The sequence below is a fragment of the Larus michahellis genome, chromosome 7 (assembly GCF_964199755.1).
Source record: "Larus michahellis chromosome 7, bLarMic1.1, whole genome shotgun sequence".
Lineage (NCBI taxonomy): Eukaryota > Metazoa > Chordata > Aves > Charadriiformes > Laridae > Larus > Larus michahellis.
In genome coordinates, this window is record NC_133902.1 from 651,446 (window position 1) to 665,495 (window position 14,050).

The 14,050-nt window shown below is 45.2% G+C and overlaps 1 protein-coding gene across 2 annotated transcripts; it reads left to right on the plus strand.

The window, feature by feature from the left end:
• Positions 1-2,288: 2,288 nt before the first annotated feature.
• On the plus strand, positions 2,289-11,772 carry RFC2 (replication factor C subunit 2). Of its 2 annotated transcripts, XM_074594412.1 has the most exons (12): positions 2,289-2,497; positions 4,120-4,189; positions 4,856-4,897; positions 5,310-5,416; positions 6,581-6,682; positions 7,308-7,408; positions 8,095-8,252; positions 8,630-8,695; positions 9,190-9,270; positions 9,614-9,727; positions 10,399-10,542; positions 11,215-11,772. In XM_074594412.1, the coding sequence occupies exons 1-11, from the start codon at positions 2,382-2,384 to the stop codon at positions 10,507-10,509; spliced, it is 1,068 nt and encodes a 355-aa protein (XP_074450513.1). In that variant the 5' UTR covers positions 2,289-2,381; the 3' UTR covers positions 10,510-10,542; positions 11,215-11,772. The 2 variants fall into 2 exon arrangements, with proteins under 2 accessions (XP_074450513.1, XP_074450512.1); XM_074594411.1 differs by lacking the exon at positions 11,215-11,772 and having other exon boundaries at positions 10,399-10,709.
• Positions 11,773-14,050: the final 2,278 nt, after the last annotated feature.

The following is a 14,050-nucleotide window of genomic DNA, read 5'->3' on the forward strand; positions in this document are numbered from 1 at the left end:
CATTGGGCTTTAGTTTCCCTGTAGGAGCCAGCGCACGAGCCCTTGACTGCTGGAGCTGACCTGAGAAGAGCCTCCACACAGCCTTTAAAGGACCTGTTCAAACACCTGCAGCTGGGACTTTCTTGCTCCTGGGATGACCACAGGATCACTACTTACTTCTCTGATGGTGATCTCCATTACTAGTAGCACATGCCATTTGAATACACCCAAGAGGAGCTTTCCCCTTGCTACCTAAATCATTAGCAAAAAGCCTTTATCTACACTCTATACTAATTACAAATACTTAGTAAGCTTTTTCTATATATCTTTTGGGGTGGAAGGGAGACAGGTCAGAACGAATAATCTTGAATTCAAGGTTATTCTCCTTTCAGGATAATACATGCTGCATGCACGTGTATTCAGGCACTGTTGATGGATGACGCATCAAAAGAGTTCTGCCATTTCAGCGCTGAATTTGGAATTCATTTTATCCTAGATCTATCCTGTGTTCTCAACAGACAGACTACAATATAAACAGTTTGCATGTTGGGACAGATGCGTTTTAAAACTCGTTTAGGCTCAGCTCTGCCTATCCACCTGCCACACATCCCTATCAATATTGTTGCACCCTCAATAAATACTTGTTCCATGTTTGGTTAACTACAAAACCACCGTGGATAAGTGAGGAGTCACAGCCTACACAGGGGCTGCAGCACTTTAGGAGACTGTGCTCCAGAGAAACACACATTGCAACTGGTTTGCAGAAACATACCACAAAATCTGTCATCAGACTCTCTACAACAATTCTTATGAATAGCCTTTCTTACTGTCCTTTGGGTGCTTATCAACAGCAATCCTGTACGTACAGTGATAGAATGAATGCTAGCCAGAAAAATTGTATCTTATCTAGAGGCTGGTACTTCCTAAGAGCATAACAACTGTTTAACTTGGCAAGAAACTAAAGCAAGTCCGGTGCACTGTACTGACAGACCTTTATGATCAGCAGTGCTGTATGCAGCTGCAGTATTTCACTGTCTCACGCTGGGCTCTGCTGAGTACTGCAGTAAGTTAAATCCAAAGACTAACATATTAAGTTTGAGGTGTTACAGGAACAATGTATTCATCCGGTACGCATGCTACAAACAGTCTGAATACCGAAAGAAAATGCCAACTGCCTCACTCTCATATGCCATGCAATTGTGCTGTTGTTTAATTTTCTACTCTCCCTCCTCCAGAGGCAAAGTTAATCCACAGTTAACTCAGCCACCCATGTAAAGGCTGCAGACCACTTAAAATTCACTCTTAGGTAACACTAATCCTAAAACCACTAGGAACCATGTACAGCAAATGTATGTATGCAAAACAAGATTAAAGCACTGACCAGCCTGCCTACATAAAACCTCAGATATGAGACTGCATTTTGCATAACGGAAACTTCACCCTCCAGAGTTTTAAAGCCTTATGAGAAACTCAGCGAACTCCACCACTGTCAGGCCACAGGCTGAACCAGTTCCACAGGCTGAAGGCAACACTCTCATCTGCAAACATTCATCTGCCAACCTCAAAACCCCAAGTAACAGGCACTGACAACAACATTGCAATGCAAATGAGGAAGTCACTCCCTTAGAAGAGCATCACTGCTCACACGGGGCTTCAAATACAATCAATTCCAAGTTCCTGCCTTGCACCAATCTTAAATTAGAAACACTTCCCAATGAATCAGAGCCCAGACTGAAGGGCATATCCTCTGCTGACTAAGCCAACACCAATGTCATTGATTATGTGGAGCATAAGCAGCGCTTAAAGATACATTAAGGCCCCAGTACCTACTGTAGTTTAAAATTAGCAGTGACACCCAAATTCTAACAGTTGCACCAGAGCCACTCCCTTCCATTATAACAGCTACTTACAGTATTCTGTGATGTATCTTTTATTGTTTTCCTTTTACAGGGGGAAATACAGAACACTTTCTTTCTTCTTTCACAAGAAGAAACAAAGGCTTAAACTCCTCGAGTGCAAAGATACTACTGTTTTTATTAATACCTTAACACTTAACGAGTCAGCAGGGCAGGAAAAGCAGCCAGACTCCACCCAGCCGAGCACCAGCCGCCCGGCCGTGAGCGACCCCCGGCCTCACCGCCAGCCCCCCTCAGCAGAGCCCCAGCCCCGCCGCCCCAGGGCCCGGCCTGCCACCCCTTGCCGCCCCTCAGCCGCCTCAGAGAGCTGCCGAGGCAGCCAGGCCCAGCGGCGGAGCGCCCACCCCTGGGCAGGTCGGGCCGGGAGCGCGGGGGAGGGCCGCCGGCCTCCGCCGTCCCGCCCTGCGAGGCGGGCCCGGGAGCGCGGCCCTCCCCTCACGGAGGCGGCAGGGAGACAGGGGCCGGGCCAGGACAGCCACCGCCGCGATGGAGATGGAGGCGGCGGAGGACGAGAGGGCCGGGCCCGCGGCAGGCGAGAAGCGGGGACCTGCCGACCCGCCGGGGGCCGCTGGTGCCGGCGGCGGCCATTACGAGCTGCCCTGGTGAGCGGCGGGGGCGGCGCGGCCTAGCGGGGAAGCGCGCATGGCCCCAGGAGCCCGCGAGATGGAGCCGGAGGCGGGAGGAAGGGCCGAGGGCGCGCGGCCATTGGTGGAGAGCGCAGCGGGAGGCGGGACAATAGCCTATGGAGTGAGAGAGGGGCGGGGTGCGTTAGTGGCGGGAAGGCGGGGGCGCGCGCGCCGCGCCATGGGGCCTGTAGGCGCCTCCGCTGAGGGGATGGCGTAGGCCTGGCCCTGCGGGGCGGCTCCGTCCCCGGGTAGGTTCCGGTGCTTAGTGCCTTCCCCCCGTGCTTACAGAGCTGCAGGAGCTGGGTCCGACTGGGAGGTGGGGGCTCCTGGCAGCGGTGAGGGCTCTGCCTGCACCCGGGCCTGTGAGGTGGGAGGGGACACCGGGCAGCCTGGGGTGGAAAGCACGGAGTCCCTGTGGGGTCCAGACAGAGTCAGCCCTGCTTGTGTTAATCACAGAGATGAGACAAGGCACAGCCTCACACTTGAGGTTCCCAGTGCACAGGGCAACATCTCCCCTTTGCTTTGATAGCAGACTGAGCCACCGGACTGCTCAGTTGAGCTTTTTTTTTCTCAGAATGATGGAATCATGAATTGTCCAGGTCAGAACGGACCTTTAAGATCATTGAGTCCAACCATTAACCCAACACTGCCAAAGCCACCACTACCCCACGTCCCTTGGCACCACGTCTGCCCATGTTTTAAATCCCTCCAGGGATTGCAACTCCACCACTGCCCTGGGCAGCCTGTTCCAAGGCTTAATAACCTTTTTGGTGAACACATTGCTCCTAATATCCATCATAACCCCCCCCCGGCGCAACTCAAGGCCGTTTCCCCTTGTCCCATGGCCTGTTCCCTGGGAGAAGAGACCGACCCCCCCTGGCTGCCCCCTCCTTTCAGGGAGCTGTGGAGAGCGAGAAGGTCTCCCCTCAGCCTCCTCCAGGCTGAACACCCCCAGCGCCCTCAGCCGCTCCTCACCAGACTTGTGCTCCAGGCCCCTCACCAGCTCCGTTGCCCTTCTCTGGACACGCTCCAGCCGCGCAGTGTCTTTCTTATTGTGAGGGGCCCAAAACTGGACACAGCCCTCGAGGTGGGGCCTCACCGGTGCCCAGTACGGGGGACCATCACTGCCCCGGTCCTGCTGGCCACACTGTTCCTGACACAGGCCAGGACGCTGTTGGCTGCCTTGGCCACCTGGGCACACTGCTGGCTCGTGTTCAGCCGGCTGTCGACCAACACCCCCGGGTCCTTTTCCACCAGGCAGCTCCCCAGCCGCTCTGCCCCAAGCTTCTGACACTGCAGGGGACTGTTGTGACCCAAGTGCAGGACCTGGTACTTGACCTTGGTGAACCTCATACCACTGGCCTTCTTCCTTTTCCTTTTTTATGATAATAGAAGTAAAACAACTTTTTAGGAATTAGTGTTGTGGAATGCTGTGCTTAGCAGTGAGGGGGTCCCTGCAGCGTCACTTAAGTCACTAAAGACTCATCAAGTCATCTTTGTCCCATGCTATCTTAATGTAATCCTCCCTTTCTGTCAGTGCGAAGCACTATTAAAGTTTTACTAGATGTGCTGAACTGTGTGGGGTTTTGCTTTTACAGGGTGGAAAAATACAGACCCATGAAACTATGTGAAATAGTTGGAAATGAAGATACTGTGAGCAGGTTGGAGGTGTGTAGCTGTCCCTTTCGTTTTTTAGAGGTTAGCTGAAAAAACATAATTCTGCACAGATCCACAGACTAGTAAAAGCACTTTTGTATTTTTACATCCATATTTGAGTATGTGGGAAAAAAAATCTGATTTACTTAAGAAATCATGCGTTTTCAGGATATGTTTGAGTGGTGTTCTAAGGAAATATGCCTTTGTGAATTGGGATATTGCTTAAATTGGCTCTGTTTTGATACAACTTAGAAAATCTGTGGCTGTTATAATAATATTGTCTCAATGAATAAATATCATTTATATAACAACAGAAAAAAACATAAATATAATGTTTTTCTGGAAGAAAAATAGTTTCCTTAACGAAATTATTTTGTAAACACAGTATTTGTTAACAGAAAGTTTATACTAGCAAACATATAACAGATGCAAAGGAAAGGCAAGAATAGTAAAGACCTGTTGGATTAAGTGCTTTTAAGATTCTCCATATTATTTTAGGGACTGACTTCTTATGGTTCAATTAAAAAAAAAAGCAAAAGCAGCAAAGTCCAAAATAATGAAAGCAGCAGGGAAGAAAAGAACAGGTTAGCTCTGTTTCTCATGCTTAAAATAGAATAGAATTGGAAACTATTTGTTCCCACTATTTTCTTATTTAATTTTGTTATTGTTCTTTCTTAGGTCTTTGCAAAAGAGGGGAACGTACCGAATATTATAATAGCTGTAAGTATTACTGTGTTGTACTGTATTTCACTGTGTTCACTGTGTTGGTCCTGGCTTCTGAAATCTAGCCACAGTAGCCTCCCAGAATAGATTTGCATTGTGCCTGAATGTATTGGTAAGAGAGATATTGATTGTATGGTCACGGAGCAATGTTCTTGGGAAAATACACAAGAAATAAACAATCTTCTGGTAAAAACTTACTTGCCCCTTAGGTGCCAATTGAGGCACAACTTGTGCTTCTCCCTGCAGCGTTTCTCTCCGGTTAGAGATGGCATCCTGAACTCCTCTAGTCTGATGTTCTCTCTATAGATCCTCTGTTGCAGCTGTTTTTCATGACTGGGAAGCACTGTAGAGAGTACAACTTAGAACATGACATTAAGCTTACCAGCAATTGCTCATTTTTCATTTTCAGGGTCCCCCCGGAACAGGTAAAACCACCAGTATCCTCTGCTTGGCTCGTGCTCTGCTTGGTCCTGCATTAAAGGATGCTGTTTTGGAGCTGAATGCCTCAAATGACAGGTGAGAATGAATAAACCTTACTCAACTTTTAATGAAGCAGCACGTGTACATGTTTATTTTTAGTTCAACTCGGGCTGGCTTAATAGGCTTAATGCTTTATGAAGCTCTCTAGTACTTATTTTAATGCAGTTTTTCCAGCTAGAAGTTAGGCAATCTTTGGTGTCCACCTATCAACATAGGTATTATTACTTGATGTTTTATACACTTGATGATAGATACTTTCCTGTACAAAACCAGAAACAGATGGAGTGCAGAATCCATAATGGCGCTATTTTCTCGAATTTACTTTGAAGAGTTAAGTTTCCTGCATTCATGAAGATCCTCCTAAGAATGAAAAGTGAGCACAGTGTTTGTAATGAAATTCTTCAGTGCTTAGGAAAAAAGTGAAGTGGTAGAAATTAGGGCTATAAAGGCAGATGAGGATTAAAATATAGGATAAGGGTGTTAGGTATGTAGAGGACACTGACTCTACCCCAAGGACCAGGCACTAAGGGCTAATTATGTTTCCCAAGTTCTGTAGCAGACCTGTCCTGAATTATTCTGAGGACATTTCCTAGGGAGTTGTTTATGAGTACAATACATTTTACCTGCCTTTGTTAATATCAGTTATAGAAGAGCTATAGAATCACAATGTTCTTTATCTAAACAGAACAAAAAAGTAAAATTCTTTATTTTTAAAAGGAAGTCTTTGTTGGAACTCTGTCTAGGAAAGAGTCCATGTTGTACTAAAATGGTGCAGTTTATCCCACTGTTTTTCTTAAACCATTCTGAGTTATAGCTGTGGCTGTGGCTGTGTGAAGCACTAGCAAAATAGCAAAGCAGCCTTAAATGCTTCTGCCTTTGCTCATTTATTACCCCTACCTTTTGCCAAACGTAAGTCCTTTTATGCTGGTACTGTAAGTGAGATTACCGATATATATATATATATACTGATACTGTTAAATTATTTTTTCAAAACCTCCAAAAATGAGGAGTATTGGTGTTTAAATCTGAGTCAGTTGGGCAGCCTGGCTTATAACATGGCTTCACAACAGTTATCCTGGCACAGCTGAAGGGGCAGGAACAAACAGCAGGAGAATAGGGAGCTCAGGAGCACTTCAGCCACTGTGGCTGATGAATAAATTCTATTATGTAGTTTCACCCAACTGATCATTATTGTTCCAGAGGCATTGATGTTGTGAGAAACAAAATCAAAATGTTTGCCCAGCAAAAGGTCACACTTCCAAAAGGTCGGCATAAAATAATCATCCTTGATGAAGCAGACAGGTACGTTGTTTTTTTCTTGACCTCGGCTACTATGCGAAATGCGTTCTATCAGTCTGTGGAGCTGCTGTCTTGGACAGTCTTAGATGTTTCTATCAGGCTACCAAAATTAATTTGGTAGGAAATAAATATTCATTGAACACTGTTCTTATGAGATTACACATATCAAGCAGAGATCATTGCTTCAAAGATGCTAAATATTGGGGTGAAAGACTTGGAGATTTAGCTGGTTATGAAATATTATCTTCCAGTTTACTGGTTCTTTCTCTTGGAAAGGAGTCTGGCTTATGTAGACAATTTCACTGGATGAAAACAGCACATTTACTCCATCTGTATACAAGTAGTAGTATTCTTAGCAGTATTCTTCAGAGTATTAATGGTTTAATTTTGTGTGTTAATTTTATGGATTAAAATGATGTTAAATTTATGGTCTTGGTGACCTGCATTGTGGGGTGATTTGTTCAAATGACTAGAAAAATCTACTTAGTTTACCAGGCCAGAATATCAAGTAATTTACAAAGCACTGTCTAATATCAGTAAACTCTGAAGCTTGTCTAAAAATAGGTATTAGGCTGCACCTATAAGTCAGTGAAGGGCAAAATCTGTCCTAACTCCTTTTCTCCCTCAGCATGACAGATGGAGCACAGCAAGCATTGAGAAGAACAATGGAAATTTATTCCAAAACAACGCGCTTCGCACTTGCGTGCAATGCCTCTGATAAAATCATAGGTAAAGTGCTGGTAGTCCCTGGGCATTTTTGTCATCTGTTCTCCATACTGTTGGCTAACCTCCAAGGCAGTTTGCAGAAATACCTCATTCTCTTGTTGCAAGAAACCATGGTACTTCTGAAAAATCAAACCACCTTTACATCCAGCTAATAAAAGAAAAGTATATTTGTGTAGCTGGTGAACCTTCTGAACAGCTGTTTTTGATGGCTAGCGCTATGCGCGACTGCAGAAGCAGATTTCTCATACTTTGGGCTTAATCTCTATCCAACTCTGCTACTGTTTAAGACGTTTGATGTATTGTATAATGGGTATTGAACGCCTTTTGTTGTCCTGCTTTCTGAAACATAAAAGTAATACATTGTACACCTTTGGACTTTTCTTATTTAGCAATGATAAACATAGAAATTCAGAAAACCAGGAGAACAGAAGAAGCTGAGCTTCATATATATTTGTACATATCTGGGAAAACTCAAGTAGCACATTTGGGCTCAAGTGAAGGACTGTAACAATTGTACGTTTATGTGTATAATAAGGAAATTCTATATTCTGTCTGGGGCTGATGTGTTCTTTTTCTTTACAAGAAAACAAATGAAGAATTGGAAGCTGAGATAGCTTCTTCCAAGATGAAAACAAATGGTGGCTTTTTGAGGAAAGAGGGAAATGCTAATTTCGCATCTCTGTCCTCAGAACCTATTCAATCCCGGTGTGCAGTGCTGCGTTACACCAAGCTGACAGATGCACAAATCCTTGCAAGGCTGCTGAAAATTGTTGAGAAAGAGGATGTACCGTATACAGATGATGGACTAGAAGCCATTATCTTCACAGCCCAAGGAGATATGAGACAGGTAAAAAAAAGAAAGGCAGTGAAACAAAGGGTTCTGTTTAAAGCAAAAAAATCCTTGAATTGTGGCTCTCGAGGATTTATCTTTGGAGAGGTAAAGCAAAGGGGATGTGACCTGTGGCACAAGAGTAACTAAGCTATTTGGTTTCGTGAGGTTTTAAGGTAGATCTGCTCCTTAAAAGTGAATTGGTGGCAACTGGATCCAGAATCCAGAACTGGTGGGAGGAAACAAAGTCTGCATACATTTACGGTTTACTCTGTTGCTTAATTGAGAACTGCTTATTTAGCATCATTTTCTGAAAAGTCTGTTTCATCCTGAGGAGGGGAGTGCAAAGTAGACCACTTCAGAAAATAAACGAAGTCTTATTTTTTCTTTCACAGGCATTAAACAACTTACAGTCTACATATTCTGGATTTGGCTTTATAAACAGTGAAAATGTCTTTAAGGTTAGTAATAGTGTAAAACAGCGATGCTGGAAGTTTAGCACTACAGCTTTGTGAGACCTTTGGTCAGATATCTAAGCCTATGAAAGTGCTTTGCCAGTTTGCAAACAGCGCTATGTATGTAGCAATTACAGCATTAGCGGGTAAAAAGGTGCACGTGCCTTTTGAAAAAGGAGAGAGCCCTCGCAGTTCCCAGTGGCACGTCTGAGACTTTATGGCTTTCCAGCTTTCTCAAAGCACTTGAATCACATAACTGCTGGGAAATTTCACAGTGATAACTTTTGAATCTATTACTTGGGTGTTGTCATTTCTTGCTATTGAGTCTGCCATGGCAGGGTAGCTGTGTTACCAGAAAAGTCACATTACTTAAAATTTAATCTGTATTATGGAATGCGTCTGTTTCAGTACTGCAACTGTATAGAAGTTTGGTGAAAACACCAGGGGTTTAATGCAGAGTCTTCTAATATTTTGAAGTATAATATTTCTCTTTGATACAGGTATGTGATGAGCCTCACCCTCTGCTTGTGAAAGAAATGATACAACACTGCATAAATGCAAATATTGATGAAGCGTACAAGGTTGGTTTTCCTGTGTTGTGTCTGCATAGATAAGGCGCTTTTTCTCTACAGAAGTCTTACTTGTTTTGAAGAATTCACAGTATGTGTTGTTTTTTTAAGATAAGGGCAATACCATGTAGTTGACAAATTAAATCCTTTTTATGTAGGGGTTTGTTCAGATGAATAAGCCGACAAGCAAAAAAGCAAGTTGTGTTGAAATTACTTGCTAAACAATTGAGGTTAAATCATTTGATAAATGGTACATGCAGTCCCAGTAGTTACATACTGCTGTTCCAAAAGTGAATACGCTTGACTGACCTGGTAAGTTTTGCAGATAAATGTAGGATTATTCTTGCCTGCACAGATTCTTGCCCACCTGTGGCGACTTGGATACTCTCCTGAAGATGTGATTGGCAACATCTTCCGTGTGTGTAAAACCTTTCAAATGCCAGAATATCTGAAACTGGAATTTATCAAGGTTAGTACTAACCTAGCTTCTGGTAGGGTCTTTTGGGCCTTTTTAAGAAGAGGATGTGACCCCTAATACAGGGGCAGCCTCAGGGTTTTCTCTTTGAAATTTGCTGTGTATTAGTGCAAAAAAGTATTTCTTAACTTCTTATTACTGCTTCCTTTCCCACTCTGCATCATCGGTTTGTCAATAAGAATGGTCACTTGAAGTTAAAGTTCAGCCACCCACAGAGGTGCCAAAAGTCACTCGAGTTATCAACTAGAATTAGTAACAAACGTAATGCTGGCTGAATTTATTATTTACATCAAAGCCTCAAATAACTCCTTGAGAACTTTCTTCAAGCACGTACTTCCAACATATAGTAAAATATTAAATTATATTAACAACCAGTTGACAAATGGTAATCTGGTGGAATGGAATCAATCTTCAGATTTAAAACTTGTCCTCAAATATATGCACCTTGCTCCTTACAAAGGAAGTGGGGAAATACAGGCTTTGATTTTTAAAAAAGAAGAAAAAAAACCATTCTAGTTGGTCTACATGAGAAGGTAGGCTTCTCTAAAGTTCAAGCGACTCTGGAGTTGGTCTCTTAGCAGTAAGGGCCATGTTCGATTTAGTCAGTCATACTATATGTAGGCTGCGGGAGAAAACAGGAGCTTTTACAATGTCTTTATCACCAGGAAATCGGGTACACCCATATGAAGATAGCAGAAGGTGTGAACTCACTTTTACAAATGGCCGGACTGCTGGCCAGGCTGTGTCAGAAGACGGCAGCCCCTGCGGCCAGTTAGCTGTCTCACCAGCAGACGCCCGCGTTCCGGAAGGTGAGGGCTCGGTGGGCCGGGACAGCAGCTCCCTGTGTCCCCAGTGCTGCCTGCAAACAGCCTGTTCCCTTGGGTTTGCTAAATGGTGGAAAACTAACCAGGTTCTATTGTAAAAATGGTTTGTACTTTTTTTATTTAGACCAATAAAGCTTTAAAATCTACTTTAACCCAAGAACTCTCGCCTGTTGTATAACTGAGAAGAGAGGCCTGTGACAGTCCAGGGCAATAAGGTCTGTCTACTGCACTCAACAAAACTGCTCATGTCAGTGGCACCGAGACCTAACGATAGGAGAAACAAAAATTGAATCCTGTTGTTAGCCTGGTCATGACTGGTGGTCTTACCAAGACCAAGAAAGAAATTTTTTTTGCACAAAATAAGGCATTTAATGAAGTTATAATTGAGACGTGCTGAGCAGGTGCCACACCTGGGTGCTGTTAATGTGCTGTTGGTAAGGAAGATATTTTCACCAAACATACACAGGAGAAATATTATACATTTCTTAATGGTGCCAGCTATTTATTTTGGATATTTCTTTTAAAATTTAACAAATTGTGGGATGCTCTACATTTGAGTTCCCTTTTCTGTTCTTGCTGTCCAGGTTAGGTAATGTCATTTTACTATAGTTTAAGCATACCAAAAAGCTACAGCATCATGCTTTCCTGTCTGTTCAGCTTTGGAAACCACCTTGCCAGTGCGGATGAGCAACAGAGTGTGAAATGCAGAGTGAAAGCAAATATAAACTGAATTTGACGACCTCCATATCAGAGGTGAGATACGTGTCTCCAAGCAGAGCTATCTTAATCTAATGAAGCACATTCTGATTATAGCAGTCAAACAAAGCAGGGTAGAGGTACAAGTTATGGCGCCTGCACTTCACCCTCCCCATTCTGATGAAGTTTTCTTCCCCAAGTATTCAGCTGCCCACACCGCAGCGGTCTTGGTGCCAAATTCATCTTCACTGTCAGCAAAAGCCGGCTGCAGTCTAAAGACTGGCCCTTGCACTGGTTACAACCTTCATCTCTCTGACTTGGCCACCGGGGTAACAAGTTTGAGCAGCAAGAGTTCGTAGCACCATAAATTGCCCCATGAAGGCTTTCTGCTGCTCCTCGGACAGAGTTTTAACTCGAAGTGTGGGACAGCAAGTTAAGTGACAGCTAAAGCACAGACACGTTTGAGCTCGCTCCCAAATGGAATAAAGCAAACGGCTCTTAGAATAGTGGTTGTAATACTCAAAAGTATATTCTTCCTTCACTAGATATGTATCAAACTTACCTTTTGATTCCCAGCCAGGGAATTGTCACTACTAGCACAAACATTATTAAATATATGATTATTATTAAGGGGCTTAAGCTGCTGAATTCTCTATGGACACAGCGTGACAGCTTTTGTCCCTAAAAGCTTAAATAAGGCCCATTTAAAGAGCAGGTTAATTTTGCTTTGGCTGTACATCCCATCCCTACTCTGGTTTTGCTTTCTAGTTGAGCATGTTCAGGGCTGAGGGGGGAAGGAAGAGGTGTTACAGCGGGGGTGTCACAGAATAGCACACACCGTGTTAGGAGAGCTCAGGCTGGTCCGTACCCCCCTGGATGTACCTACCTGTGCTTTGGGGTGCTGATGCCAGTGGAAGGGTGAGGAACACGGAGGGTCACAGTGCCTGTACCCACCTGGTTTAAGTGCTTTTCTTCTTGGCCGTACTGAGTAGCTGCTTTTCAGCTCCATTTTGTGGCTGATTCTTTGCTGGGCTAATCCTCTACAGCACTAGGAGAACATAATCGTTCTTGCTTTTCCTGAGAAGAGGAATAGTATCGATGCGAGAGGCCACCAGTGCAGCCTGGTGTACCGAAGTACAGAGCTACTGCTTTCCAGCCGCAAGCTAAGGCTCCCAGCTCCATCCCAGAGCCGCACCAGCCGTGCCAAAACTACTTTGCTAATGCATCTTAAATTGAAAACAGGAAGCGAATTGCTCACTTGGCTGCCTACCTGATGTGAGGGAAGAGGCACACGGACCCAGGGGAGATGTCATTGCTCATTGCATTACGTTCAGACAACATGGGTCTGGGAATTTTGGTTGAGCACCAGAAACCCTTGCACGCCTAAAAACGAGTCCTAAAAGGACAATGCGTCAGTGAACACACTCACACGTGCGTGCTCAGTCCTTACAAAGGAAAAACGCAAGGTGTTTCAGAACAAGACCATTAATAACGTCGATGAGCGTTCCCGTAACAGTCCCTGGCTATCTTCCAGCGCAATGAGGTCACTGGCTGAAAAGTACTTCAGGAGCTTTGCAAAGCTGAGAAAGGATTTGCTGCTCTCTGCAGCAAGTTGTTCTGGAGAGCTGCAGGGGGCTCCCAGTAAGAGGAGGGAAGATGCTCCACAGCCAGCTCCTGCCCTGCCTGCTCCAGCTCCAGGACTCTCAAACTCAAGATCTTGGCAGTGGAGGAACTTTATAGCAGGAGAAGGTCTAATCTGCCTCCCTGCTTCACGAGGAGAGCAGTAAAGCTTGTATTTTAATGTTTTGGCTGCACACTCACTTAACAGCTAGAACGTTCTGGGAGTTCTCTGCCTGGATCTATTACTGTGTGCCAAGGATCTGCTGCTGCTGCTGATCTCCTCCTAATCACCTAACGGCTCCCTCCGGTTACCAGGTGAATCCCCAGTAGGTGTAACATCACCGCACATCGCTGCAGACAGAGCTCCTCCTTCCCCTCCAGCAAAAACCCCACAGTCTGCAGCACTTCGTGGAAAGCGGGACCGTCTTCAGGTGCTGAGTTAGTCACCAAGGACGAACCAAGGGTGACAATTCCATGGCGCTGCGAGGGCCGTGCACACTCCTCGTTTCCTTGCCTGTCTGTGAGCCCGTGCAGAGCCAGTGCGGGCTGTGGCTGCGCCAGGCTCTCTGCGACGCCGGTGTCCCCTACCCGCGCAAGGTTTCTGCAGAGCATTTAACCCTCAGGAACCCCGCGGGCAGGAGTAGAAGCTGGGCTGGGGCAAGCAGAAGGGCAGGCTGTAGCTGAGGGCCCGCATCTACGTCCCTCAAGTGCACGCTAGATTGTCTCTGTTGTAAAAGTCCTGCAGCAGCTGGAACCTATGCACTTGTAGGAGCTACGAGTAAATCTTCTAAGCCACACTTCCAACCACCCTCTGCTTCAGCTACACGAACGGTGGCCACCCTTGGTCTCAGCAATTCTGCTAAAGATACAGCCAAGCCATTTGCAGGAGGAAGCATCTGCCATCCCCTCCTCCCGCTCCGGGGCTGGCTCGCCCTTAGCTCCAGTCCTCTGCTCACTCCTCCCCATCCCAGCGACACGGCTGTGGGCTGCATCCCTTCTTGAAAGACAGTTTTTCTGAACCAATTTTAAGGAAGAAGGCTTTAGAGAGCCTCATTTTCTCCCCATCAGATCCCGCGCACCACTCCGTGTCACCTCCCTCGCTCCCTTCTCTGCCTCACCCAACCATGCAGACAACATCTGCATCATAGCAAGCTGTAAGAAAACCACAGATTTTCTT

Excerpts from the sequence above, each read along its gene's own strand:
- RFC2 (XM_074594412.1), top strand. The coding sequence starts at position 2,382 with ATGGAGATGGAGGCGGCGGAGGACGAGAGGGCCGGGCCCGCGGCAGGC. Across the intron at positions 7,409-8,094 it reads TGCCTCTGATAAAATCATAG|AACCTATTCAATCCCGGTGT; the intron begins GTAAAGTGCTGG and ends CTCTGTCCTCAG. Across the intron at positions 8,253-8,629 it reads CCCAAGGAGATATGAGACAG|GCATTAAACAACTTACAGTC; the intron begins GTAAAAAAAAGA and ends TTTCTTTCACAG.